The sequence below is a fragment of the Salvelinus sp. IW2-2015 genome, linkage group LG20 (genome assembly GCF_002910315.2).
Source record: "Salvelinus sp. IW2-2015 linkage group LG20, ASM291031v2, whole genome shotgun sequence".
In the NCBI taxonomy this organism is placed as follows: Eukaryota; Metazoa; Chordata; class Actinopteri; order Salmoniformes; family Salmonidae; genus Salvelinus; species Salvelinus sp. IW2-2015.
Window position 1 is genome coordinate 4,254,693 of NC_036860.1, and position 27,364 is coordinate 4,282,056.

At 40.2% G+C, this 27,364-nt stretch overlaps 1 protein-coding gene and 1 pseudogene across 3 annotated transcripts; both read right to left on the minus strand.

The window, feature by feature from the left end:
• Positions 1-1,111: 1,111 nt before the first annotated feature.
• Positions 1,112-11,517, minus strand: unkl (unk like zinc finger). 3 transcript variants are annotated; one of them, XM_024012303.2, is made up of 16 exons: positions 11,412-11,517; positions 10,380-10,589; positions 7,286-7,462; positions 6,189-6,322; positions 5,859-5,994; positions 5,644-5,761; positions 5,430-5,514; positions 5,192-5,334; positions 4,527-4,715; positions 3,911-3,964; positions 3,071-3,248; positions 2,878-2,967; positions 2,539-2,772; positions 2,182-2,375; positions 1,806-2,063; positions 1,112-1,634 (listed from the first exon to the last, which is right to left on the minus strand). In XM_024012303.2, the coding sequence occupies exons 1-16, from the start codon at positions 11,474-11,476 to the stop codon at positions 1,479-1,481; spliced, it is 2,421 nt and encodes an 806-aa protein (XP_023868071.1). In that variant the 5' UTR covers positions 11,477-11,517; the 3' UTR covers positions 1,112-1,478. The 3 variants fall into 3 exon arrangements, with proteins under 3 accessions (XP_023868071.1, XP_023868069.1, XP_023868072.1); XM_024012301.2 differs by having other exon boundaries at positions 6,189-6,355; XM_024012304.2 differs by lacking the exon at positions 4,527-4,715 and having other exon boundaries at positions 6,189-6,355.
• Positions 11,518-20,994: 9,477 nt separating this feature from the next.
• The window catches only part of LOC111981279 (myoferlin-like), a 73,790-nt pseudogene continuing 67,420 nt past the window's right edge, over positions 20,995-27,364 (minus strand).

Sequence of the window (27,364 nt, forward strand, 5' to 3'; positions counted from 1 at the left end):
AATGTAAACAATTGTATTTCTCAATTTTTCAAACTAAGTTACAAATCGTGTACCTGGGAATATATAAGGTTCTTTCTACTGAACATACTAATTGCTGTAAATATTAAAGGACCAAGATATAGAGTGAGGAAAAATACATTTTGAACACAGTAGAAGGTCATTTCAATTAGATTAACCTAGCTAAGCACATTACACTGTCATATTTGAAAACACAACTTACAGGTTCAACACCAATGATGCATCTTACAAACACCAGTCTAAAATGTATAGCAGAGCCTGTTTTTATCTTGTTCACAAACAAGACCAGAGTTGTTTCCTTGCCTTGGTCATTTGAAATTATACTGAAGCCGCATCAAAAAAAAGCACCATTGCCTGTGTAGACAAGGAAAATATATTGTTTTATGTTTGTGAGCGTGAAGTCAGGACACAGGCACTGACAAGATTTATATCTTCATACAACTATAATCTGAGGAAATACTTTGACATAGGATTGGGCAATACACATGATGCAAAGTAGCAAAATTAAGTAGACATATATGCAGAAACGTGTGCAGAGGCTTTGACTACCTGTGTCTGCTTTTACAACAATCCTCTAAGCATCGATGGTCATGGTTATCATCTAAGGCAAGGCACTTGAGACTAGAGTAGAGGCCAAGTATCAGATATGTTCTAGACATGTTTGAGAGCTAGTAGGAATCCTATCAAATTCACCATGTCAGACTTARGTACATCAAGACATGCTCCTCTAACAACTACATAATGAACAATTCAGTAATCACTAAAAGACACAGTAATTGATTTCCTAACTGCTTTAGCATAAATGTGCCTTACTGARATTACAGCTGCTGGTTATGCCTAAAATGCATTCAAAAGTGTGTACTTTTTTGATGGAAAGGTGTAAATTAAAGAATGAGAAGTAGAAACTATTGTTTAGTACTTTTCTATGAAAACTAACAAGATATATAGAACTATACCATGATTTAACAATAGGAAACATGAAATATTCTAGTATGTTTCACAGTACACACAAAAGCTCGATACATTAGCATATTAAGAAAAATAATATGTAAATCTAAGAAACAAAAACAGCTCAAAGCTAATTTAAAAAATACCCTTTAACAAATTCCCAGGTCAACAAAGTGCTTTACYAGAAATCAATCTTCACAAAGATGGTTGCAATACTAATAATAATGTTTGACTGATGTGTTTCAGTGATAAAGTCAAATTAGGCTCACTTGAACTATGGATGCCCAAACTTTTGGGAAAATGTAAGTGATCCATTACAATACAAAATTACATACTACATTTAAGTACTTGATTTATCAAACACCATTTATGTAGTTCAAATCAAACTATTAATTGAATTACTATATGAATACTGAAACACAAAATGCTATTTAGAAAATGTAAGCATACTATATGTATTAGTAGTTCTTCAAAGGGCAAATTCCTTAAGTAGTACCTTGAATAATTGTACATCACCACTTCAATATTTTTGTCTTACAGTATGGACATTCTGATTTACTAGGTGCACAGTTCTTACAAAGTACATAATGTTGGCAAGGCTGCAGGACTATGCAACGATCATGCGTTTGGCAAACTATACATTTCTTTGACTGAAGCTGATATATTACCTGTGTTGGGAAGAGAAGAGGTTGTATCAGAAACTACTCGCAACAGAATAACTCAATACAATGATTCCAAGCAAGATCTTAAACACATGTTTCACTAGGCTAAATAGTCTGCCATAATGTATATCCTGATCACTATAAATAAGAATGTGCTTAGTATCTGGCCTGTCTTACCCCGTCTATAAGGTCTAGGTCAGTGCGCAGCTGGCTCTGGATGGAGTGGAGCTTTGGTAGAGGGAGCTGGTCCAGGTCCCCATAGCTTCTAAGCAGGGGTGTGCTAGGGGAGCGACACAGCACGTCAAAGTCCCCCTGGAGCTCCTTCAGCTTGCGCTCCGTGTCCTCTCGCGCCTGCTCTGCCAGCTGCCGCTCCGCCTCGGCCGACTTTGCTTGTTCTTTTGCATCATGGGAGTCTTTCTGCCAGGCCTCACATGCCTGGAACAGACAGACATGTCAAATATATAAATTGGTTTAACAAGGGTCAGGATGTATTGCTTACMGAGGCAGTGCCTTTAGTTCATGTCATAGTTCTTGCATGGGACTAGTGTCTGACCTGCTTGACCTGGTGCCAGGCGTCTTCCCATTGCTTGATCTTCCTCTTTGCCTCATCCAGCTCCCTGAAGAGCCGGTTCAGGTCAGCGCTGCTGCTCACAGTGGTGGATCCCAGGCTGCTGAACACTGGTGATGGGCTGGGGGAGAAGTTGCCACTCACAAAGTCCCATATGCTGCTAGCTCCCCCATTCAAACCTACAAGGTGGGATCAGGACAATTGTTTGTCAAAGTGCAACAAAAAAAAAAACAGTAGAGTGATGTATTTATGAATTGTTGATGATGCCTCACAGGTAAAATAATAATGCTTACTCTTGCATGTTTGTCAAGATTGCTAGTAAATATTCTATTGTTAACTTACCCAGAGAGTTCTGAGAGGAGGTAGGTGTTCCCAGAAGGCCATGCTCAGGTTTGGTTAGCAGGCCCTGAGGCTGAGTRTGCTGTGGAGCCATTCCTGACAACAGGCACTGGGACAGGGACTGGGAGAGYGAGCTCAGAGGGGAGGCAGAGAGCGAGGAGTTGGAATTCAACGAAGAAGACCGTGCAAGGGAGCCAGGAATGTTGACCGGAGCGGATCCTCCCAGCATCCTTTGACCTAAGAGGGCAACAGGAAGCGTAAATCAATTTCGCAATAATTTAAAAAAGGCAGAACAGACTGTTAAGGCAATTGTGTTCAATGTTTCAAACAAGGTTTGCTTACTTAAACCAAGACTGTTGTTTTCTTGCTCCTCAAACTCTTTATCAAGAGAGGCAACATTGATGTCACAAAAATTCAGGTCAAGAGCAGAACCTGAAAGAAAAGGCAAGTCGTTTTTTTATTAGGAAAATATGTATTTCTTCATACAAGGAATACTCACCCCTCAAACAAGTTTGTACAATACAAGTATACTTACCTATAACTGACTCCACAGTATTGCTCCCAGGATAGAATGGGGTTGCTTTTGCATTCATTGTTGATAAGGTGGTGGGTGAGGAACTATCCGATCCAATACTGGAGGCCAGGCTAGATTCTATACTGGACGTTATGCTGGATGCCAGAGGGTTCATCCCAGAGAATACACMATTGTGTGTCTGTAAAAGAGGCGTACATAGTAAGGCATTGTTTCATTAATAGTGTCAATTTGAGCAATACTTCACTTTACTACATTGGTGCTCGGTTAAAAAGACAAGCCACAGATACCGTGCCTGGTCATATGCTTTAGATGGGAGATCATGAATAGGCCTTTTTTATCAAGTCGATTGGAATGGATCCCAATGACTTTGAAATTATAACAGCAAAACCCCTTTGCCTCCACAGGAATACCTTTAAATAGAAAATGTTCTACATATCACTAGCAGTGTTCCCCCTATGTTTATTTTCAGCATAGGCGGCAAAGTTGCAGTTTTAAATCTAAGTTCCTGCAATTCTACAKATTTTGCCATGGCTTATGCTATCAGTGACTCAAACATTAACATATCAATGGGGGTCCCATGCCATTTTTMGAATTTTAGACTCTCCCTGACTGTACAGTTTTTTATTTTTGGTGATTGTTAGTTCTCAAAGATGATCTTATTTAAAAAATATATATAGCTCCATTATCTTCTCTACATACTTTATATCTGGTTTTGTCATTTAAGTTTACACTTAAAATGACTCTCCATAAATCATATTTTTTGGACTGGCGATAAATTAATATAGGGGAAACACGGTCACTAGCCTCTAGAAATACAAAGGCAATGGTTTAGATATTCACCTGCTTGTCTTGGTCCATCATCTTTTGATCGCTATGTCCCTTATAGTTCTTTAACTGAAAATAGACAGCACATTCACATGACCCAACACTTAAACCCAGCAATTGGCTGGGTCTTAGAAAGCCAACACCTTTCTTAAAAGTGAAGAAAATTCAGTTAATAATCGGTCATCTGCAGCCCTATCAAAAGAGAGAAAATGTCTAATGTCATCACCACAACCCATTAAGACAGTCTAAAACTAAATAAGCAGACATTTGTTTTATAACTAATAGATAACATGAATACAAGTTCCATATCCAAACATAATGTCTAATCTAGGTTTATAAAATGTTAAGCACAACACTGAATTTGACCTGGAACGGGTAAACTATTATTTATTTTGCCTTGGTTGTTAATTTCAGTATTCACCAAGTCATCACAAATTTATAGAAAATGACGTAACATTAAAAAAAGTAACTGACAAATAATTTAATATGGAAATAAATCAAAATTCTGAATCAAAAGAATGGAAAGTATGACCAAAGTGTGTATAGCAGTGGGTCAGGCCCTACACTAAGCTGAGTACAGGGGTCTTCCCGTAAGGACGGGGAAAGAGAGAGAGCAGTCTTATTGTAGTACCTGATCCTCGCGTTCAAAGCCGGGCGCTTTGGGATAGTTAGACGTCAGAGATGACACACTTGACGTGGTGGACTCTGAACATAAGCTACCATTAGTTAAGCATTTGGACCTGCCGATGGGTCCGATTGGGGACAATGAACTGTTGCTTCCTGAGCTTGGCGTTACAGTCGGACTATTAGAATATGAAACCTGAGGGAGAGAAGTACACATGATCTTAATAGGGTTTTAGAGCCAGCCAAACAAACCCAGCTTTCCTAACGAGGCCAGAGAGCAGATGATAGCTGAAGATGTTTAGATGGGATATTGGCTTCAGAGAGAGAAAATGACACTGAATTGTTAAGGTTTGGTTTCTGTTGAATCCTACATTAATTTGAATGACGCTGTATATTTCTTGGTGCACTAGTACCACCAGAAACAAAATGATGTTACAGACTAGTGAAATACAAGGCAAGTACAGAAAACAGAAGAACGGAAACATAAAATGACAAGAATATACAAAACAAAGGTGTGACAAATAAGGAAAGTTAACAGCTTAAATATCTATTCAGGGTCTAATCTATAGACAGCATGTTTTTCATACAAACTGAGATGCCTTTGTAAAAGACAGTGGAGAGAAGCAGAGAGTGAGTAGTAATCAGAGAGTGAGTAGTAATCAGATCACATACATTCCCCACTTGGCCGTTGTTGATGCTGCTGATGGAGTGTGCACTGCTGCCCCACTCGCTGACCGGACACTCGGAATACTGCTGAGAGCCCGACTGCATCGCTGTTAGCAATGAGTTCATGGTCTCTTCCGTGGAGGGAATTCCTGAAAAAGTACACAATCACAGACAGGAGGTTTTAACTTTGAAAAGTTGCCAACAAGCAAGACAGCGTTGACTTATTTTGAGGAGCTTCACTTACTTTCTACATGCGCAAACGCACAGAACGGCCCTCTAGGACAATAACCAGTTTGCCTCATGTCATTGCATTTGGTGGATTTGTAGATCTGAAGTGAGAAAGACAGGTTCTCTGCTCATAACTGTGTGGCATTTWCCCAAAACAAGGTTAGACAGATTCACCATTGCAAGAGACAAAATGTGCTAAGCGTTTATAAAGTGTCCAATGTCTCACTTACCTCTGGGTGGAACTGCTGTTCAGTGCGTGAGTGACAGTATTGACAGCTGTCTCCACTGTCACACTTCGATGGCTCACCCCACTCATCCCCATGTTTCACATTGGGACACGGAGTTGACCTGACACATCATTCAAGGGGTTAACTACATATTACAGAATTATTACACAGTTGTCAAAAGGCATTCTCTATGTCGTTAGACAGTCCTAATCTCCTACCTGTATTTGAACTTGCGTGGATTTCGTCTTCTGTCTCTACTATTGTGGTAGTGAGGGCAGGCATAGCCCTGTCTGCATAGCCGTGGAGGCTTGGTGCACTGCTCTGTTTTGTAGTTCGCTAAAACAAAATTGGTGTCTGGAAGGAAAGCACACAATGAGTATGTTGCATGCACACAATAAACGAGTATTGTGGATAGTCAGATTAATATAATCTCTTGATTTAAAACGTTTACATGCTTTTCAAGAACGAGTCCCCTAATAATCCTGTTTACATGGACATCTGAAATCAGGCTACCTGACAGGACTTTGATCAATGTGTCTGCTGCTCACCTTGCCACCGGGGGTCCTCTGTAAGAGTCTTCTCTATCATGGCTTGGCTGGCCAGTACTCCAGGCTGTAGATCAGGGATACCCTCTCCAGATCCCAACTGGCCATTCTGGAGGGCTTCCTGTGCCTGGATCTCTCTGTGCACATGAAGAAGATCAGTGAGAGAGCTACTACACAAAACAAAAACAAAAAAAGAGGAAGAGACAAATGTAGAATATTCAGGCAATGCCTTGCTCTTAGACTTGTTCTGCTCAACAGTTGCTAGGCAACGCTTGAMCGTGCCTCTGATACCACATTTAATGTTGTTTTTGTTGAATTATTTCAAGCTCCCATTCCTTAATGTGACGTCATTCATGGGACGTTGGACAGGGTATTGCTATTTTCGAGTGACAGGAATTTAAAATGTGAACACATGGTTCATAGTAAAAGAGCAAATGTATGTTATTGTTAAGCTTAAGTCCATTGCTTGCATTACAGATATGGGCCTAGTTTTTGTATCCAACTCTGAGATATGTGGGGTTATTACTTCAAATATACCACTGAATCTTTCATCCCATTAAAGAAATCACCATCATTTAACACTTTCATTGTTTGCACAGTATTGGTACTCAACAAAACCAACATCAACCCTGGCAATAAGTACACTATGACTGATGTCTATGAAGATAAAAATGGTGCTTTCATCTGCTCTTAGCCCCGGCCAATTCGAGAGGCATCAGGAAGACTAATTGAGCTAGGAAAATAGATTAACACGCTTCATTCTCCCACTGCCATGTATGGGCATGTACTGGAGTGGATACAGACGTATCACTTCAGCGGAGACAGCTAGGCGTACCATGTTGAATCAAAGTAACACTAACAATGGTAGAGACGGGGTTGACAGCCAGCCCCAAAAATATAGTCTACGGGTAAATTTAAGAATTTCATTAAAACGATGATGTACGAATGGAATCAGTTGGTACATTTTGTCAGTGCATGGTCAGACCTTGCATGATTTATGCTTGTGTACTCAGCTAACTGGCTTAACAAGCCTATTCACATGTTTGTTGAAGGTATGACACCTTGAGAACAGAGTGGTTACTAAAGGCATGATAGATCACCTGATATCGTAGACAGGGGGGCGGAGATCATGTGGGCCATGGGCAAAGGCGCAGTGTAGGCCGTTCTTCACGCAGTGCCCGCGGGCATCAGTTTCATGGATACAGGTACCAGTCTTGTAATAGCGAAGATGGTACTTGCGCTCTGTGTCACCAGTGGTCCGGTGCAAGTAAGGACAGCTAGACAGGAAAGGAAGCGATGATTAGACAAATGCAGACTTCCTCATGAAAATGATCAGGATTTGATGTGACAGAGATACAATCTGCATAAAAATCAGTCTCTATCCTATGTTTCTAGAATTCTATGCTGTGCTTATCCTAAGAAGTCATTCCACAGATTTTAATTGAAAGGAAACAGACCGATGCTAAAGGAATGAGTTACATCGGTCTTCCTCCCTGTATTAGTGGAAACCGTTCTTCTTGGTGTTTAATATGCACATCAGACAAACAAAAATGTAGCCAATGCCCACAATGGGAGTCAGAGGAATGCAACGTCTTTTATAGATACAGCACTCTCACAGGCTTTGATGTATGGTGAGGAATTGAACAGAAATAATAGCACCATCGCTATGAATGTGCTCAAATTCACATTGAAAACCAATAATTTCCTCAAATACAGCAAAAAGCATCTTACTCAGCAACAGTAACCATGGCAACGGATGTGATGTCACGAGAGGAGAGTAGCCACTGGGATAATGAGGAATAGAGAGTGCAAGTGCTCGCTCTAAGGCAGAGTTCAAATAATGTATAGAACTCCAAATACACTGATATAGGAAACTGGAACTCAACCTCTCAATGATAAACCACTATAAAGTACTCAGTATGCTACACATTTGCCACAAATACTTTTAACATCGCAGCTACCTCTAGATATCACTAAACTGTGGATCTGACCAAAGCACGTTAACCAGACTTGTGCCATTGATGATTGTCATTGAACTAGTGAGTGAGACGTCTCAAGCTCTGACACAAATAGGCCCAAAATATAGGAGTGGCTTGAATATCATGTTTCAGAGCTGTTCTTCTTAGTGTTGAACAGCATCTTTCTCAAGATATAATCTAGAACATCMATCCTGTCTTATTAAATAGGCTAGGTTATTAGCTGTATAGCCTGCTTCCTTTCAGTAAACCTTTAATTCTGTTAATTTTGTAGGGAGACTTCCCAACCAACACATTGGGTGGCAGGTAGCCTAGTGGTTAGACTCTAACCAGAGCATTGGACTAGTAACTGAAAGTTTGCAAGATCGAATCCCCGAGCCGAGAAGGTAAAAATCTGTCGTTCTGCCCCTGAACAAGGCAGTTAACCCACTGTTCCTAGGCCGRCATTGAAAATAAGAATTTGACTTGCCTAGTTAAATAAAAGGTAAAAAATAAAAATATTAACATTTCCATTTTAACTTATAGAGCTGCCAGTAAGTATACTAACAAGTACATCTGCTCCAGTAGGCCATGTATGGGCATTTTGTAATATTACTCAGGACAGGTTAGTATGGCTGGGAAATGCCTGGGACTTCACAATACTTAAGTGCTGATACGATAAGTATTGCGATTGGCTCCCTACTGAAAAAGAAGATAGCTTGTTCTCTATGAAGGAAAAATACTGGAGATTTGGTGTAGATACCGGCAACTATAGCAGAAATAATATGATATTGTGAATACGATATATCATCAAAAATAATATTCTGATATGTAAGTTCCCCCTTCACTACAGGGTAGCATTCTGTTTTTTGTTGTTGTTTTTTTACAATAACCCTGTGACTTTGTTACACCTGGGAACTGAATACGGTAGCTTTTATTTTAGGTAGATGAACTGATAATTTATTAATTTAATTCATCCTTCCTTTGGTGTCTATCCGCACCACCACAAGCCTTCTCATATGTAATCTCAAGTGACAAACTGTATCCGCCCAACTTGACTTGCTATATCAAGTTACAAATATTTTATCTATTACCATTTGTTTATGCTATCATTATCATGATTGTGTCTTTACAAATGTGTAGGCTCATTTAGGCCTATTCTTTGTTACTTTCATTTTCAGTAGATTGATGTCACACCAGTAACGAAAACTACAGTTCTAAGAATGAGCTGAAGTGGCATACCCCAAAKATTCAAAATATGTTCCTCTGATTTTGTTAATCAAGTGAAATTAGCTGATGCTTTGAGGGTTGGGCCTAAAAATGCTGCCGTAGCCATTAAATAATAGAGCAAAAATATATCAATACTTACATACTCCGTTTCTACCCCTCAATACTTCTCTATGTATTACCATAAAAGAGTAGTTATGCTTGAATTAGGAAATCCCTCTTGTATTGTACTTGCATGAAACCACACGGAAACGTATCAATTCATGCTTCTTAGGTTTCAATGAACATAACGATACAGTGCAAGTGGTAAAAACCAGACACGTCCATGTATAATTACTTTTGACAACATTAAGGATACAAATACAAAGCAGGAACTCGTTCAAAGCGACCTCATTTTCAACGGACTCATGAACAATAAACATTGCTTGCTCGACCAATGGGAGAAGGCTATGTGCAAAGGCGGTTCAATCACGAGCAAGAAAACAGGGGGTGTGTTCATCGTTTCCTTGCAAGCTGGAGGAAGAAGCTCAACCCCACTCTGCAGCTCAAAACAGACGTGTCCAGCGAGAATTACAAAAAAAACATCCATGAAATGACAATGAATGTGGTTAAATAATTCAGTTGGTTCCGCATTATTGAGAACGGCTGTCCTCCCCCTTGGGGCCATACGAGGCCAGGCGGATCGACATTAGCTCGAACAATAGACAAGTCAACAACACCATGTGCAAGCTAGGTCATCACCAAGCTCGTGGTGCGAGCTGAATTCTGTGCAACGAGGAATTTTCACTTCAGGAATTCGCATGAATCTGACTTCCTACTGAAACAATGCAGCATCCATAAAATATTAGCAACACCGTTATAAGTGTGCTCACTAAACTGGCAACCTGCACAAATTGAGTTAATTCTCAACCGGAATGAACAACAACCACAACATTGATAAGCATGATACAGTAGCAACAATCTAACCAGAACATAATAATTCACAGAAAAAAAAATTACGCTTCACACTTACTCCTCTCCATCTGGGCAAATGCCCGTAGTCTCGTCATATTTTGTGCAATAAACGTCAGGGCTGTAGTTAAAAGTTCCATCTCTTCTTCTAATCGGTCGTCTTCGCCTCTGGTTGAGGAAATGCCAATGAAAACATGTAAAGGGTCTATGTTGTGTGCACTTGTGCTGCAAGAAGAGAGGGCACTGTTCGGTCCTAAACTCCTTCAAATATCTGCAAAATGGAAAGACAAAGGCGGTGTTTATGACAGACACCACCAGACATCGTGTAAAAAGGTATTGAGTCCAAAGCTCAGGGGAAATATCACATTAACTTTGATAGAAATGTTACAGCTTCGCTTTTGAAATTAAAACGAAACACTATCTATGCTAAAGGTAAGGAGATAAACGTTTACACCATCTACAACTAATATTTGATTGYCACTAGCTAGCTATGTAGCTGAATTTTACAATCACTCGAACTGCTAGAACTACTTGGTAGTGAAAGCTAGTAGCTATCTACTTTGACCATTCACATACAATCCACGCAAAATGTTCGGCGTTGCACTCTATCAAACAACCAGAACGTACGTCAAAACACATGCGTAGACAGACAGCAAATAAGGCCGAGGTGGAAAGAGGAAAAGGATAACACTGCTGGATGGCAAACCATTCAACTTCGCTAACGTTACCCAGTCCACGATAGCACGCTGACTGGCTAGCAAACGTTAATCACCATCCAAGTTTCTGCGAATTCCGCTTTTTAATGTTACGCCTCTTTTTTATGTGGAACATTTTCACGGTCACACAATACAATTATACAKATGTATTTGTTAAAATTCAGTTACTGTATCAATTTGAATATGTAGCTAGCAAGTTAGCGCTYGGCTAGCTGCGTGCATTGGGAAGAATTTACAAAAGGAAAAGCACCATGTTTTACTGCACTACCAGTGAAGAAATATCAAGCAGTCCAACTATAAAACAATATTCTGTACATAAAAGAAGCACGGTATTTTAACAAATACATCTTTGTCCATTTAACGTTTGCTTTACTTACGTATAGTGGGTTGGTTTCTCGGTTTGAGGAGAACCGTTCGCCGCCGTTTTCGAAACCGACGGCATTTTCAGTCAAAACAATGAAACACGCCTGCGCGAACTGTCCAGTTTCGTGCCATTTGCGTACGAAGTGAGATTTGTTTCTTTATTCTGTAAATGTGTCTACCACGATCCGTGCGTATATTCAACATAACTCACAAATAAAACTTTGATGTGTGAATATATTAAAATAAAACTATAGTCCGGAAATATGTAAAACAAATATTTCACAAATTAAACCATAATCCGTGAATATGTATAAATATTTCAGATATTCACCATAAATCAAAAATAAATATGATCTGTAAATATATTCAATATAGCTCACAAATAAAACTACAATTTGAACAAATGTAGAAATATTTGCATGCAAATATTCAGAAATCCCTAACATTTACAACTTTGGAAAGTGTATTTGCGCATTCAAAAGGTGCTTGTGGATCTGTAATAATAGCAATAGTACAAAGTTACATAACAAGCAAAGCGCACTGTGCACATCCTCGAATCACATCAAAAATATGCTGACCAAAATCATCATCAGCAACACCATCAACCTCACCATCACATTACCATCATCATCCCCATGTTATGATGACCAAGGACAATGATACCAGTTCCTGTTCACAGACTTGCCTGCCCTCCTCCACCCTGTATTCAAAGGGAAATGGCCATTAGGGGTAAAGGAGTGTTAGTACAGGTTGGTCTTGACAGCTGATTCAAATAATCAATTTGACCAATTGCCCTGAATCAGCTGTGTGGTCATGCTAGGACAAAAACCCCAAAAGTCCACCCCTTTGGGTCCCCAGGACCGTTTTTGGGAAACACTGCTGTGGGTCCTTGGGCGAGTCAGCTGTCAGATCAAACAACTAAGGAAAGGTCTGAAATAAATGGGAGATTGACTAGTGGGGAGTTGCAGTAGGGTCCAAAAGCAGTTGGTCAAGCGTTATTGTCAGGTTAATCATTTTTACAACTTTGCCTTTTATTGAACAGGCAACATTGCCCAGCCCCTCAACGATGCAACACAATACTGAGATGTATTGACAGTACTCAGACACAGAATGCATGTATTGACTAGGAAACAACATATTAATACATTTATCTAAGGATGCACAACAAATGACTTGGCTAGCTTGCAAGCCTAAACGGAGCAGAAAACAGTAGCTGAATTTCTAACATTTCTAATCAGATAATGTTACAATTTCTTAAAACCTCCACACCAGTCGGGAAAGAGTGATTTATCCTGCCAAAGCATCAATTGCCCTGTTAAGTCCCCGAAAGACAGATTGAAAAAGATGATTTGCAACATTTCAATTTAGCTTGCTAGTCAGATCACCAACTCAGACCAACTCAAATCTGAGTAGTTCTTCATAAGACACATTCCTGAATTAACAATTAACTATTAAGCAGTGTTGTAAAGTACTATTTAAGTAGTGTTTTGGGGTATCTGTACTTGACAAGTTTTACTTCACTACATTCCTAAAGAAAATAATGTACTTTTTACTCCATACATTTTCCCTGACACCCAAAAGTACTCGTTACATTTTGAATGTTTAGCAACACAGAAAAATGGTCCAATTCACACACTTATCAAGAGAACATCCCTGGTCATCTCTACCGCCTCTGATCTGATGGACTCACTAAACACAAATGCTTCATTTGTAAATTATGTATGAGTGTTGGAGTATACCTCTGGCTTTCCGTAAATAAAATTTAAAAAATGGTGCCGTTTAGTAGAAGGAATTTGAAATTATTTTTTACTTTTGATACATAAGTATATTTTTGCAATTACATTTACTTTTGATACTTAAGTATATTTAAAACCAAAAACTTTTGACTTTTACTCAAGTAGTATTGTACTGGATGACTTTTACTTGACTCATTTTCTATTAAGGTATCTTTACTTTTAATCAAGTATGACAATTGGGTACTTTATCAACCACTGCTAACGTTAGTAAGTTTAACTTAGGTGGTTTGTCTTAACAGGTGACGAGATCGCCTGCTAGCTATCGGTACACACACTCGGCATTGCATGCACCCAATGGTCAAATGTAATATTCGTACGAAAGTCATTTGTTAAACATTTTAACATAATTTGTTGAATAAATAAACGTTATACTCACCATTTCATGAAGCTGTTCTTTCTTCTAGCTAAGGACAAGAAGTACACAGTCGTGATGTAATTTCATCACTGCTCGTCACGTGACATAAAGATTATCCCAATGAATGGAGATAGCCGACTCTCATCTGAAGCTTCATTTGTGGATTGCAGTACATGGACGGGTGGGGGAAAAAATCTAAAAATTCTGTAAACACAGAATACAGATCCACAAGCACTTTTTGAATGTGCAAATGCACATTCCACAGTTTTAAATGTTAGGGATTTCTGAACATTTGCTCACAAATCGTTCTACATTTGTTCAAATTATAGTTTTATGTGTGATCTATGTTGAATATATTTACAGATCATATATGTATTTTTATAAACTGGGTGATTCCAGCCGTGAATGCTGATTGGCTGACAGACGTGGTATATCAGACCGTATACCACGGGTATGACAAAACATTTATTTTTACTGCTCTAATTACGTTGGTAACCAGTTTATAATAGCAATAAGGCACCTCACTCCGCGATGCGTCGTGCATAAGAACAGCCCTTAGCCGTGGCATATTGGCCATATACCACAACCCCTCGTGCCTTATTGCTTAAGTGACATATGGTCAACATTTGTGAAATATTTTTACATATTTACAGGTCATGGTTTAATTGTGAGTTACACCGTAAAACTTTTCCCTGTAAATTTACATCATTATACTACCACCAGAGTTGCAAGCTTAATACTGTAATTTTGTTTACCGCAGAGATGCTGTAATATATTTTACAGTACTATTTTCCTTATTGTAAAACATATTACAGCATCCCTGCTGTAAATTTAGAGGAATGCTGTAATGTTTTACAGTAAGGAAAATACTACTGTGAAATATTTTACATGATCTCTGCTGCAAAGCATAATTACAGTATTAAGCTTGCAATTCTGGTGCCATGATACTGCTGTAAATGTACACTGAAATTCTCTCTGAAATCTAAATGTAAGAAAAACAATACATTTGAAGATAAAATAAATGTATTCAAAGTGGTAAAAACATAAAAAACMAATTAAACAACAGAATTGACAATATAAGTAACAACAGTTAACCAAATAAGAACATGATTTCAACACTAATTTAATGGGGAGAGAGCGACAAAGAGAGGGAGTTAAAATTGGGATTGATCATAGATCTAGGATCAGGGGCAACTCTATTTGGGGTAAGGGGGTTCAGAGGCGGTGAAACACAATAGGACAGTTTGGGAAGGAGAGCATCCAGAACAGAGAAGTCAGTGCAGTATCAGGTGCTCCTCATGGGGCTCCCTAGCAATCCTACTCAGTTCTATTTGTCAGCTCTTCTCAAACCCTAGGTCAAGCATAGAGCAAGAAATAATAGAATGAGACAGAGAGCACCAGAGCTGTTACTCTGTGGGTAAAAACACAGGTGACAAGGGACATATCAAGCTGGTATCGCGTGTGTGTATGTGTGTGTACTTACCTCACTAGAGGTCTTCATTCAGAACAGCTGAATTCCTCTGGGCCACCTTGTCATGCACTTTGTCCCATCTTTAGGGTTCATCATCTTGGGTTGATTCGAACCAGGAATCTGTACAGACATACGGTATATCCAATATAACTTCTGAAATCAATTGAGGCATTGAACAAATACAAAATAAGACAGCTAGATAAACCTACTTAAAATCATAGCTAGCGAATAAGATATTGCTACAGCCTACACAATACTACAGATTATTTTACCAGACACACAACATTTTCCTTTCTTTTGYTGCCACCAAACATTTGCATACTACTAGTAAACTGAACAGGTTTAGCTAATACTGTAACATTATGGAACAATGTTGTTTAAATTAAACCAATAGTTAGCGGGGAGAGGCTATACGGACACTCCTGGCCTGCAAAACAATGACTTACTGCATGTTGAGCAGCTGAGAGCCGAGTGATCAAATCAAATTTGTCAAATGCGGGTGTAGACCTTACAGTGAAATGCTTACTTCCAATCCCTTAACCAAAAATGCAGTTTTAAGAAAAATAAGTAAAAAATAGATAAGTAAAACATTTAAAATAAAAGTAACAAATAATTCAACAGCAGCATTAAAATAACAATAGCAAGGCTATATACAGTTGGTACCGGTACAGAGTCAATGTGCGGGGGCACCGGTTAGTCGAGGTAATTGAGGTAATGTGTACATGTACGTAGAGTTAAAGTGACTATGCATAGATAATAAACAGAGAGTAGCAGCAGTGTAAATAAGGGGGGGGGGGGGGGGGGGGGGGGCAATGCAAATAGTCTGGGTAGCCCTTTGATTAGCTGTTCAGGAGTCTTATGGCTTGGGGGTAGAAGCTGTTAAGAAGCATTTTGGACCTAGGCTTGGCGCTCCGGTACTGCTTGCCGTGCGGTAGCAGAGAGAACAGTCTATGACCAGGGTGGCTGGAGTCGTTGCCAATTTTTAGGGCCTTCCACTGACACCGCCTGGTATAGAGGTCCTGGATGGCAGGAAGTCTTGGCCCCAGTGATGTACTGGGCCATATGCACTACCTCTGTGGTGCTCTGCAGTCGGAGGCCGAGCAGTTGCCATATCAGGCAGTGATGCAGCCAGTCAGGATGCTCTTTTCAGTCTCCTGAGGGGGAATAGACGTTATCCTTAGTGTGTTTGGACCATGATAGTTTGTTGGTGATGTGGACACCAAGGAACTTGAAGCTCTCAACCTGCTCCACTACAGTCCCGTTGATGAGAATGAGGACGTGCTCGGTCCTCCTTTTCCTGTAGTCCACACTCATCTCCTTTGTCTTGATCACGTTGAGGGAGAGGTAGTTATCCTGGCACCACACTGCCAGGTCTCTGACCTCCTCCCTATAGGCTGTCTCATCGTTGTCGGTGATTAGGCCTACCACTGTTGTGTCGTCGGCAAACTTAATGATGGTGTTGGAGTCTTGCTTGGCCATGCAGTCATGGGTGAACAGGGAGTACAGGAGAGGACTGAGCATGCACCCCTGATGAGCTCCCGTGTTGAGGATCAGCATGGCAGATGTGTTGTTACCTACCCTTACCACCTGGAGGCGGCCCGTCAGGAAGTCCAGGATCCAGTTGCAGAGGGAGGTGTTTAGTCCAAGGGTCCTTTGCTTAGTGATGAGCTTTGAGGGCACTATGGTGTTGAATGCTGAGCTGTAGTCAATGAATAGCATTCTCACATAGGTGTTCCTTTTGCGCAGGTGGGAAAGGGCAGTGTGGAGTGCAATAGAGATTGCATCATCTGTGAATCTGTTGGGGAGGTATGCAAATTGGAGTGGGTGAATTTCAAAGCACTTCATGGCTACAGACGTGAGTGCTACGGGTCAGTAGTCATTTAGGCAGGTTACCTTGGTGTTCTTGGGCACAGGGACTATGGTGGTCTGCTTGAAACATGTTGGTATTACAGACTCGGTCAGGGACAGGGTGAAAATGTCAGTGAAGACACTTGTCAGTTGGTCAGTGCATGCTCGGAGTACACGTCCTGGTAATCCATCTGGCCCCGCAGCCTTGTGTATGTTGACCTGTTTAAAGGTCTTACTCACATCGGCTACGGAGAGCATGATAACACAGTCGTCCGTAACAGCTAATGCTCTCATGCATGCCTCAGTGTTGCTTGCCTCGAAGCAAGCATAGAAGTGATTTAGCTCGTCTGGTAGGCTTGTGTCACTGGGCAGCTCGCGGCTGTGCTTCCCATTATAGTCTGTAATAGTTTGCAAGCCCTGCCACATAAGACGAGCGTCGAACGCCGGTGTAGTGTGATTCAATCGTTGGCCCTGTATTGACGCTTTGCTTGTTTGATGGTTCGTCGCAGGGCATAGCAGGATTTCTTGTAAGCTTCCGGGTTAGTGTCCCGCACCTTGAAAGCGGCAGCTCTACCCTTTAGCTCAGTGCGAATGTTGCCTGTAATCCATGGCTTCTGGTTGGGGTATGTACGTACAGTCACTGTGGGGACGACGTCCTCGATGCACTTATTGATAAAGCCAGTGACTGATGTGGGGTACTCCTCAATACCATCGGAAGAATCCCGGAACATGTTCCAGTCTGTGATAGCAAAACAGTCCTGTAGWTTAGCATCTGCTTCATCTGACCACTTTTTTATAGACAGAGTCACTGGTGCTCCTGCTTTAATTTTTGCTTGTAAGCAAGAATCCGGAGGATAGAATTGATTCGGATTTACCAAATGGAGGGTGAGGGAGAGCTTTGTACGCGTGTCTGTGTGTGGAGTACAGGTGATCTAGATTTGTTTTTCCTCTGGTTGCACATTTAACATGTTGATAGAAATTTGGTAGAACTGATTTAAGTTTCCCTGCATTAAAGTCTCCGGCTACTAGGAGCGCCGCCTCTGGGTGAGTGGTTTCCTGTTTGCTTATTTCCTTATACAGCTGACTGAGTGCGGTCTTAGTGCCAGCATCTGTCTGTGGTGCTTAGTGACTTCGTTCTACTATTGCACTGGGGTCGCTGTTGGGTACATTTCAGGGATGAATGTAGCACATGGGGATGTGTGAAACGTACTCCTCAACCTGAAGTGTCCCCACTTGTGCCACCAAATAGCTAGGGCCGGATTTATGATCTCAGATAAGGCATCCGAGCGAGCGAAACATCCCCCCTCTGTCTCCGTATGTGTAGACCATGTATCRGATGATGTCTGGACAGAAGGAGTATGGCATGTCATACTGTTTCTGGGCAGACAGCTTCAGATACATGGGCTACATATAGTAAGACAGAGCAGCGCTGTTTCGCTTACTAGTTTCAGCAGAGAGGAAGAGGRGAGGTGAGAGGGCTCACTGTCGCCAAAATCTGTCCTGAATAAGCCCAATGCGGTTCAATGGGCATAATATGCAGATCTAAACTTGTCGCCTGCATTCCCTTAGTTTTTGAGGGGGACTGAGTTGCACGGCCTGCTGCTGGCCTTTCACTCCACCACTCCATAGCCCCAAATGCAATACACTGTATATGGAATACTGGGGTGGAAAATACTCAGTAGGGTCTCTACTAACCAAATGTTTACTTTTTGAGGGGGACTGTGTCGCACGAGTTGCTGCTGGCTTTTTACTCTGGCCCCATAGCTCCAAATGCAATACACTGTATGGAATGCATATTGGGTTGCACAGTGAACAGAATTCCCCTCCTGGACATTATGAGCATTACATTAGCACATTTTGATTTGAGAGAAATGGTGTTCTAAATAACCGTTGTCAGTCAGTTCTCTGCTCTTCCTGCTCCCATCCTCTAGCTGACCTGAATGATAACCTGTCAACTACTAGTGAATCTGTGTTTTAATTTCAACAAGTTACTACTGTACCTGTGATGTGCTGAAGGCCTTGCTTAAGATTGAAGTTAAAACATCCATGCGGGGTTGATATGCTTGACCCGTTTTTACTGCAGCTCTCTGCCCCCTTGATTGCGGAATCATTAACCCAGATTTTTTTATTTGARGATCATATCTGGTGCTATCACAAGGGTTTAGAAGGCGGCCCATGTGCTCCCTTTCCACAAAGGTGGTAACCCTTGTGCCCTAAATAATGATTGCCCTATTTCTAAACTTTCTTACCTAGCAAAAGTATTAGAATCATTTGTATTTATTATGGCAGTAATATACATTATAATACAATTTCTAAACATTAAAATACATTTTACCAAAGATTTCACAATACATTGTGTGCCTTCTGGCCCCTACTCTACTACAACACACAATCCAAGTGTACATATGTGTATAGTGTGTATGTTATGTGTTCGTATGTGTGTTTGTACCTGTATGTGATTCTTCAGTCCTCACTGTTTTTTGATCTGATTTTACTGCTTGAGTAAAAAAACAAGTAGTGATGAAGTCAATCTCTCCTCTATTTTGAGTCTTGTTGATATTGTTGTTAAGAAGGCAGAGCAGCGCTTTATTATTGACAGACCTCTCCCCATCTTAGCTACTGTTGCATCAATATGTTTTGACCACAAGTTTACAATCCAGGGTTACTCCAAGCAGTTCAGTCTCCTCGACTTGCTCAATTTCCACATTATTCATTGCAAGATTTAGTTGAGGTTTAGGGTTTAGTGAATGATTCGTTCCAAATACAATGCTTTTAGTTTTTGAAATGTTTAGGACTAGCTTATTACTTGCCACCCATTCTGAAACTGACTGCAGCTCTTTAAGTATTGCAGTGATTTAACTTGCTGACGTGTATAGTGTTGAGTCATCCGCATATATGAAGACACAGGCTTTACTCAGCCAGTGGCAGGGCATTAGTAAAGATTAAGGGGCCTAGACAGCTGCCCTGGGGAATGTCTGATTCTACTTGGATTTTGTTGGAGGCTACTATTAAAGGACACCCCCCTCTCTCACCCTCCTAACTCTCAACTAAGAACTTTCTTATCTAAGAAATGTATTGTAAATGTTCATCAATCTGGCTTTAGACCTGGTCATAGGCCTGGATCAGGCTGCGTGTAATTGGTTTAAAAACTACCTGACACACAGGAATACCAGACACATCAGGAATACCAGACACATTTACAAATATTCCCATATACTCGATGGTCGATATTCACGCCATAAGAAGTCATTCCCCTCGATCACACCCACAAATTGGGGGAAACAAACATTCTTTCCCGTTGACCCCATGTAAAAAATGTAATTTTCTGTTCAACAGAAATAACAAAACATGCCGAAAAGATGCTGTGTTGTTGTACAAGTAACTTGTCAAAAATCACGACCTACAGTTCACAATGCTCCCATGTAGGGAAATAGATCCTGCGAGAAGAGCGCTGTGGCTTCAGGCTATTCAGTGTGGGAGAGTGGGAAAATGTGAGAACTCAGTGTCCAAGTAGTCTACACGTAGCTATGTGTGTGGAAAACATTTAATCACAGGTAAAGCATTTAACTCGTTTCATATAGTCAGTTTGTTTGGGTTAGTTGGTCTTGGCTAGCTTAATGTTCTGGTCGGTAGCAAAAAGGTGGTGTTTTTGTTGTGAGACAATGGGGTAACCACGGGTCATTTTCCCCCAAAGCGGATGGGGCCGCGACATTCTATCTAATACCGACTGGGAGTATACTGTAGGTACAGTTTAAAACATTCCCACCCCTATCGGATAACTCAAACTCCTGATGTTAAAGTTTAAACACTGAGGTAAACACTAATGCTTAGGCACTATTTAAAAGCTTATTCAGTTCAGAAGCTCTTGCCTTCCAAAGAATGCTTTCCTACCAAAAAATCATTAAAGAACACTTTCATTCGAAAAGCGGTTCTTAGGATTAAAAAGGTTCTAGGTAGAACCTTTTGCCTTATAATGAACCCTTGTCTTCCAAAAAGGGTTCTTCAGATGTAAATGGTTCTTGGTACAACCCTGTCCCTCCGCAAATAACCTCTTTGGAACCCTTTTTTCTAAGAGTGTACTAATTAGATCAGTATCTTTCAATGTAATAATACTAACTAACTCAAGATTTGATAAAAGTGTTACAAAAATCTTTAATTGCTTTATTTTCAAACATGAATTTTAGGAGTCAGGGTGTGGGACAGCCACCTCTCAATAGGAATGGGTATTTAAACAATGACTTTGTACTATATTAATTTAACAATGTTTGTAATTGACTTGGAATTAATTAGAATATATTAMGATATAAATACATTTCAAAGTAAATAAATCAGCGTTTGAAAACTTATCTGTTTTTTTTAATAGTACTTTGATTGGGGACAGCAATTTGAACCACTTCTGTAGAATCCCCAATACAAATTATACAACTTAATGTGCTTTGCCTGACTTGAGTTTGCTGAAATGGACACTTTTAGCCATGTGTGCCGCAGGGCTGCGGAACTACCGCTACACCAGCCAGGTGTCAGTAAGTGATCTAAAACGCTGCCTTCAGGATAAGTGTGGAGAGAAACATTTACAGTAAATCCGCAACCGCCACGTTTGTACATAATCATTGTTCTTTATTAAAACATAGAAAAGCCTATTGKTATAAATGAAATTTTAACACAACAGTTGTTAGAGCCATTTTGTATGTGAAAAGACAATATGTTAAAGTTATTATTCACAGTATGGAAACTGTTTATATGGAAATATAATGGGTTAAAGCTAAGATGCATCAGTGGAACCCATACATGTAGAAAGAGGACTCTGAATGGATAGAACCTGTTTCAGCATGAACATTGCCATTGAGGGCTTTCACCATTTTAAAGTAGTCAACTGTTTGGGACTTCCTATGGGTTAAATTAAGGAAGGATCACATAATTCCATCCAGGTAATCAAGAGGGATCAGCCAATGAATTATACTCCTGAGGAAACATTCCAGAACTGCAGGTGGCAGTAAATCCCCAACCTTGGCTTAAAACCTGTTCAGATAACACACTCCAGGTGGCAGTATGCACCCTTTTAGTTTGTTTACTGACTCATAAAAGTTGAATAAGAAGAAATGGACTACTTTAAAGTAACTGTCCAATATTAATGCGAGTAGACCGCTGATTGGCCAGCTCATCCTCCTCAGGAGGATGTCATCATCCTCTATGATGAAATAGCAAGCATGTTTTTCTGGTTGAGACACACGTTTGAGGTTGGGATTTTAAAGTGTTTTTTCTCCAATTTCTGCTTGGCCACAAAAGAGTATAGGATGAGCCAACACCATTATTTGGGTATGAGTTATCAGAACATTACATTTTAAAAGTGAGAGTATCACTGGACAGTTACTTTAAAATGGAGATAGCCCTCAATTGCACTGCCCARCCCGTCTCAGAAGCCATTATAGAACAGATACAATGATGAGCCTTCTTTTTACCTCTATGGTGGAACCGAATTAGAACAGGGGATAGAAGCCTGCTAGAAAAATGCTTCCAAAAACTAGAGTGATTAATACTGTTTCATTTGTGGATTAATACRTTTGGATTTAAACTTTTGATTTCAAGACAATCATCTATTTTACCTTAATCATTTTGTGTACCTTTTTGAGTTAGATCCCAATTAATATTTATACTAAAACTGTCTATGCTTACATGGAAACCATGTACATTTATTGTGTGACATACCTGGATTTACCCGGACTGTARGACATACCTAGACATTCTGTGAGTAAATTAAATGGGATTTTTGTTGCAACCAAGAAATTATCTCATGCCCTTTCTTGGAAATGCGCTGGGGCCTTCTCACTAAGGAAGTGGCTTATTAGAATGTTGGGACATTGTTTGAAGTCACAACAACAGTGTTTGTTGTTAGTAGTTAGTAATATAGTCTCTATATTAGGTTTAGTAAAGCATGCATACAAAATAGCATTTGATTAAATGCAGWAGACACATTATCGGTTGAATGCATTCAGTTGTGCGACTAACTAGGTATCCCCTTTCCTTTCACTTTTGGTATTTCAAGGAAAGACAGACAGGTAAGAACAGTACAAGTACAGTACAATTAAAAGGGCTGTGTAGCTACAGTATTTAATGCAAGTGAAGTGTACCCTTGATTGATAGTGTAAAAATGTAAATAATGCATGCAACTCTGAAGACAACGCTGATAGGAATACATTGCATAGAGTTTGTGAGGGCCTGAGTGTCAAGACTTCTGTCGCCTTATCCCTTGGACGAAGACAGGCATAGTACTCAGCTGCCCCGTAGAGTAACTCCTAAGAGAAAGGCTTCACAATTTTCATTGAGATGTAGTTCTGGAGAGGAAAGAGAAAATATTTAATTAATAAAACACATCTTTGACTTTTATTTAAAGTAAGGTTAAATCCTCTGTTATATTCATATGCAGGATGCATTCGCGGAGTGGAATTATTGCAATATTGCACTCTATTATCAGATCAAATAAATGCAGTTATGCTTAATTTTACCATATTATGTTGCAATTCAGCATATCAAAGGAATGATGCACGTTGCCTGTTTACACTATATGAGTGAATCACATACAAACACAACAAATGTATGCACAATGTACTCACTATAGTTGCTATGGATGAAAGTGTCTTCTAAGTGGCATAGATATATTCGTATTATAGATTACAAGGACATATATCTTACTGGTAGGGAGTACAGCAGGATCCCAAGGAACAAGAGCACAAGCAGGAGGACTATCAAACCAATGAAGGTCCATTTGAATCTGCGCCAAATGATGAACTTCATGGTCTTGCATGGACTGGTGAACCAGAAGAAGGAAGTGTCGGGGCGACTGTATGGAGAGAGAAACAACAAAACAWTTTRTTTTTAGGGGGTAGGCCTAGGCAAGCCCAGTTTGAAATGTAGACTCTTATTGGGTGCCATGTTGTTACTGAATGTTATAGCGCTATGTAGTTTGTATGTTAAAACATTCTACTTACAATGTATAAGCTACAATGTTATTGTCATACATGGTTGAAAGGTGACTTACTTGGGAAAGTCTAGTTTGGGGTTCATGTTGGGTTCGTCCCGGCCCTTCCCAGCAGGCCTCTCTTCTACCTCCCTCTCTTCCACTATTTCCAGGGTCATCTCCACTTTCCCCTATGAGAATACAGAGACAGTCATAAACACGCCACAGACTTTCTCATCCATCTTCTATGTGATCTATAAACACATTTAGCCCTAAAGCTTGCGATTTCAGACATCCATTTCTCGTCATTATGTTTATCAATACTGTGCAAAGGATCAAAGTGACTAAATACTGTCACCTATGAGCAGGCATTTCTGGCTATAAATTCATCCACAATGACACCTGATCCACTATAAGAATMTATTTTGAGGAAATCTGTATTAACTTATWTTACATTTACATCAGTCTTATCCAGAGAGGCTTTCATTCATCTTAAGGTAGCTAGGTACGACAACCACATACCACAGTTACAGTAAATTCCCAAAGGGAAAGGTTGGTGTGTGTGGTGCGTCCTGTCCAAGCGTGTGTGTTGCCCGCAGGGCCGGCCCTACCGATAATCAACATAAGCGGACGCTAGGTCGGTGTCAGGGTCTCAACTTACTGTTGAGAATTAAAATAGTAGAAAACACAAGGTGCAATTTTTTTATTTGGTAGTGTTCCTCCATTGATTTTGGGGGCACAAAGGTAGTCTAGCGGTTAAGAGAGGGGCCAGTATCCGAAAGGTCGCTGTTTCAAATACCAGAGCTGACTAGGCGAAAAATCTGACGTGCCCTTGAGCTGAGCTCCTGTAAGTCGCTCTGGTTAAAAACGTTTGCTAAATGACAATTGTTAGTCGCTCTAATCCAGGTATCGTATGAACATGGCATAAGTAATGGAACAATTTGTAGAACTGCAGTAAATTAGCTTTAAAACGACAAAATATACTCTCCGCCCCATGGCAGAATATGTAGAATTGCAATATTTTCTGTATTCATGGCAAAATGGGAAAATTAACTTAGAATTTGCCATTTTCTCTCTCAGTTTCACTACAACAGGACTTACACCCAGGATGTGCTTCCCATCCTGCTCGATCATACAGGGCCACCAGCCCCGCACAGACTTCTGGGAGAACAGAGAGTTGGGCGGTGGTTGTTTGGAAGGTGTGGAGCCTGTAACCCCTGGTAACATTTTCAGACTGCATTTCTCAGGGGTCTTGGCAGGGGGGATCAGATGAAGCAGGTCCAGCTCAACTGTGCCTGTGTCCCAAATACAACAKAAACTACATTAGCAATCCCTTTATATCACTGTTTCCTTCCCACATTTCCTATTCACCGTTATATGTTATGTACTGCAGACCTGGGTTGAAATAAGATTGGTTTTCAAATGCTGATGGATGTTTCTTGTTATTGTRTTSATGGACAATAAACATAKATMAATTCAATGAGTTAACCAGTCAGTCAGTCAGATTTTTGGAGACATCCYGTGATGAGAAAAAGAGAAACACTTTGTATCAGTTAGTTTAGATCAGAGGAAATAKATGTATCTTACCCAGYTAGTCATCCAGTGAGAATTTGTCATTGTCCCAAATCTGGACGATCAACTTTGGGGGGGTCCGAAACTCGGTTTGGTCCAGATTCCAAAAATGCTCCTGACAACAAACCAAACAAACACATTTGGATGTAAGTCTGGAGCTCAACATCTGCCCAACATATACGTTTCTGAAACTAACATATACGTTTCTGAAACTAATATTTACGGTCAAACTTTTACTTAATTTTTCAAAATGTTTCACTTTAGGTCATAACTGTAAAAGAGAATGTGTCAGTTGGTAGGGCATGGCGCTTGCAACACCAGAATAGTGGGTTTGATTCCTGGTACCACGCATACATAAAATGTATGCACAACACACATGACTAAGTCACTTTGGATAAAAGTGTCTGCTAAATAGAGGCAATAAATAAGACAATAAATCTCTTCAAACGCACTTTCCTGGAAACGAGGCACAGTTGCTCTGCGGGCAGGTAGTCAAAGCCAAAGACGAACCGCCAGTTGAAGTTGCCATCACCATCAGGGATCTGTAATGGACGTCTGTCTTCTGCTTGTCCTCTCCATACCTGGCATCCATCTGTAAATAAATATACTTTAAATGACTAAACAAATGGAAACAGTGTATAATGATAATGGACCTCATTCATACAGTTTCTTGATTGTTTCCAGCTCGCTAATAATCACCCAAAATGAAAGCTAGACAGTCAGGGAGCATCGGAAATTCCCAAAACAATGGATAGAGCACCATTTTTTGCAAATTTTGACGGCGAGGAATTGTAACAAATATTCAGTGCGTCCCTTCAGACCTCGTTGAACACCGAATGCGGCCTCCAAGGCAAAATGAGTTTGACACCACTGCTCTTGCGCCTATTTACTCGATTGACCATACATCARTATTTCTCTATCAATTCCCTGTTTACTGTATGCCACCAATCGAGTCGGCAATGGGGTACACTCTCATGCACTCTGCAATGAAAACATTTCAACATAATTATGAAGTCAAAGTTGGTTGTGTCTTTACTTGTGWGTATTTTTTTTACATTTGTTTTGGACACCTATGTTTTCCTGCTAGAACCAGAACCTAGATCTAAAGTATATGGACAGCTGTGCACYTGGTTTTCACTTCTTTTTTGCACACTTAAAATGTAGGGTTCACTACCCTTGCTTGCTCAGCAATACAGTATGATCCGTATGAGTAGCCAATCACTCAATACTGTACCACTGAGTAGCCAATCATGCTCTGCCGTACCCTTTGACGTAAATGTCACTCATATTCTCTCCGGTGATGCTGGTCTCATCTAGTATGACATCAGTCGTGTTCCAGACGATAGCCCGCATGAAGTACCTGTTGAAAAATATCATACACTTAAAGGCTCAATCTACCATTTCAATAAACAGCCTAACACTGCCACTTTGTTTGGTAAATGTAAAGGTATGAGGTGGGAATGTAACCACCAAATTCATAAGCAGAACTGAGAATGCAAGAACTGACAGTCTATGAGATTGACACAATTCACGCACAGTCATCCTGATTCCCATTTAAAAAAGCCTTATGAGTGACCAAAATACACAGTTGAAGTCAGAAGTTTATATACACCTGAGCCAAATACATTTAAACTCAGTTTTTCACAATTCTTGACATTTAATCCTAGTAAAAAATTCCTGTCTTAGGTCAGTTACGATACCACTTTATTTTAAGAATGTGAAATGTCAGAATAATAGCAGAGAGAATGATTTATTTCAGCTTTATTTCTTTGATCACATTCCCAATGGGTCAGAAGTTTACATACACTCAATTAGTATTTGGTAGCATTGCCTTTACATTGTTTAACTTGGGTCAAATGTTTCGGGTAGCCTTCCACAAGCTTCCCACAAATAGTTGGGTCAATTTTGGCCCATTCCTACTGACAGAGCTGGTGTAACTGAGTCAGGTTTGTAGGCCTCCTTGCTCGCAC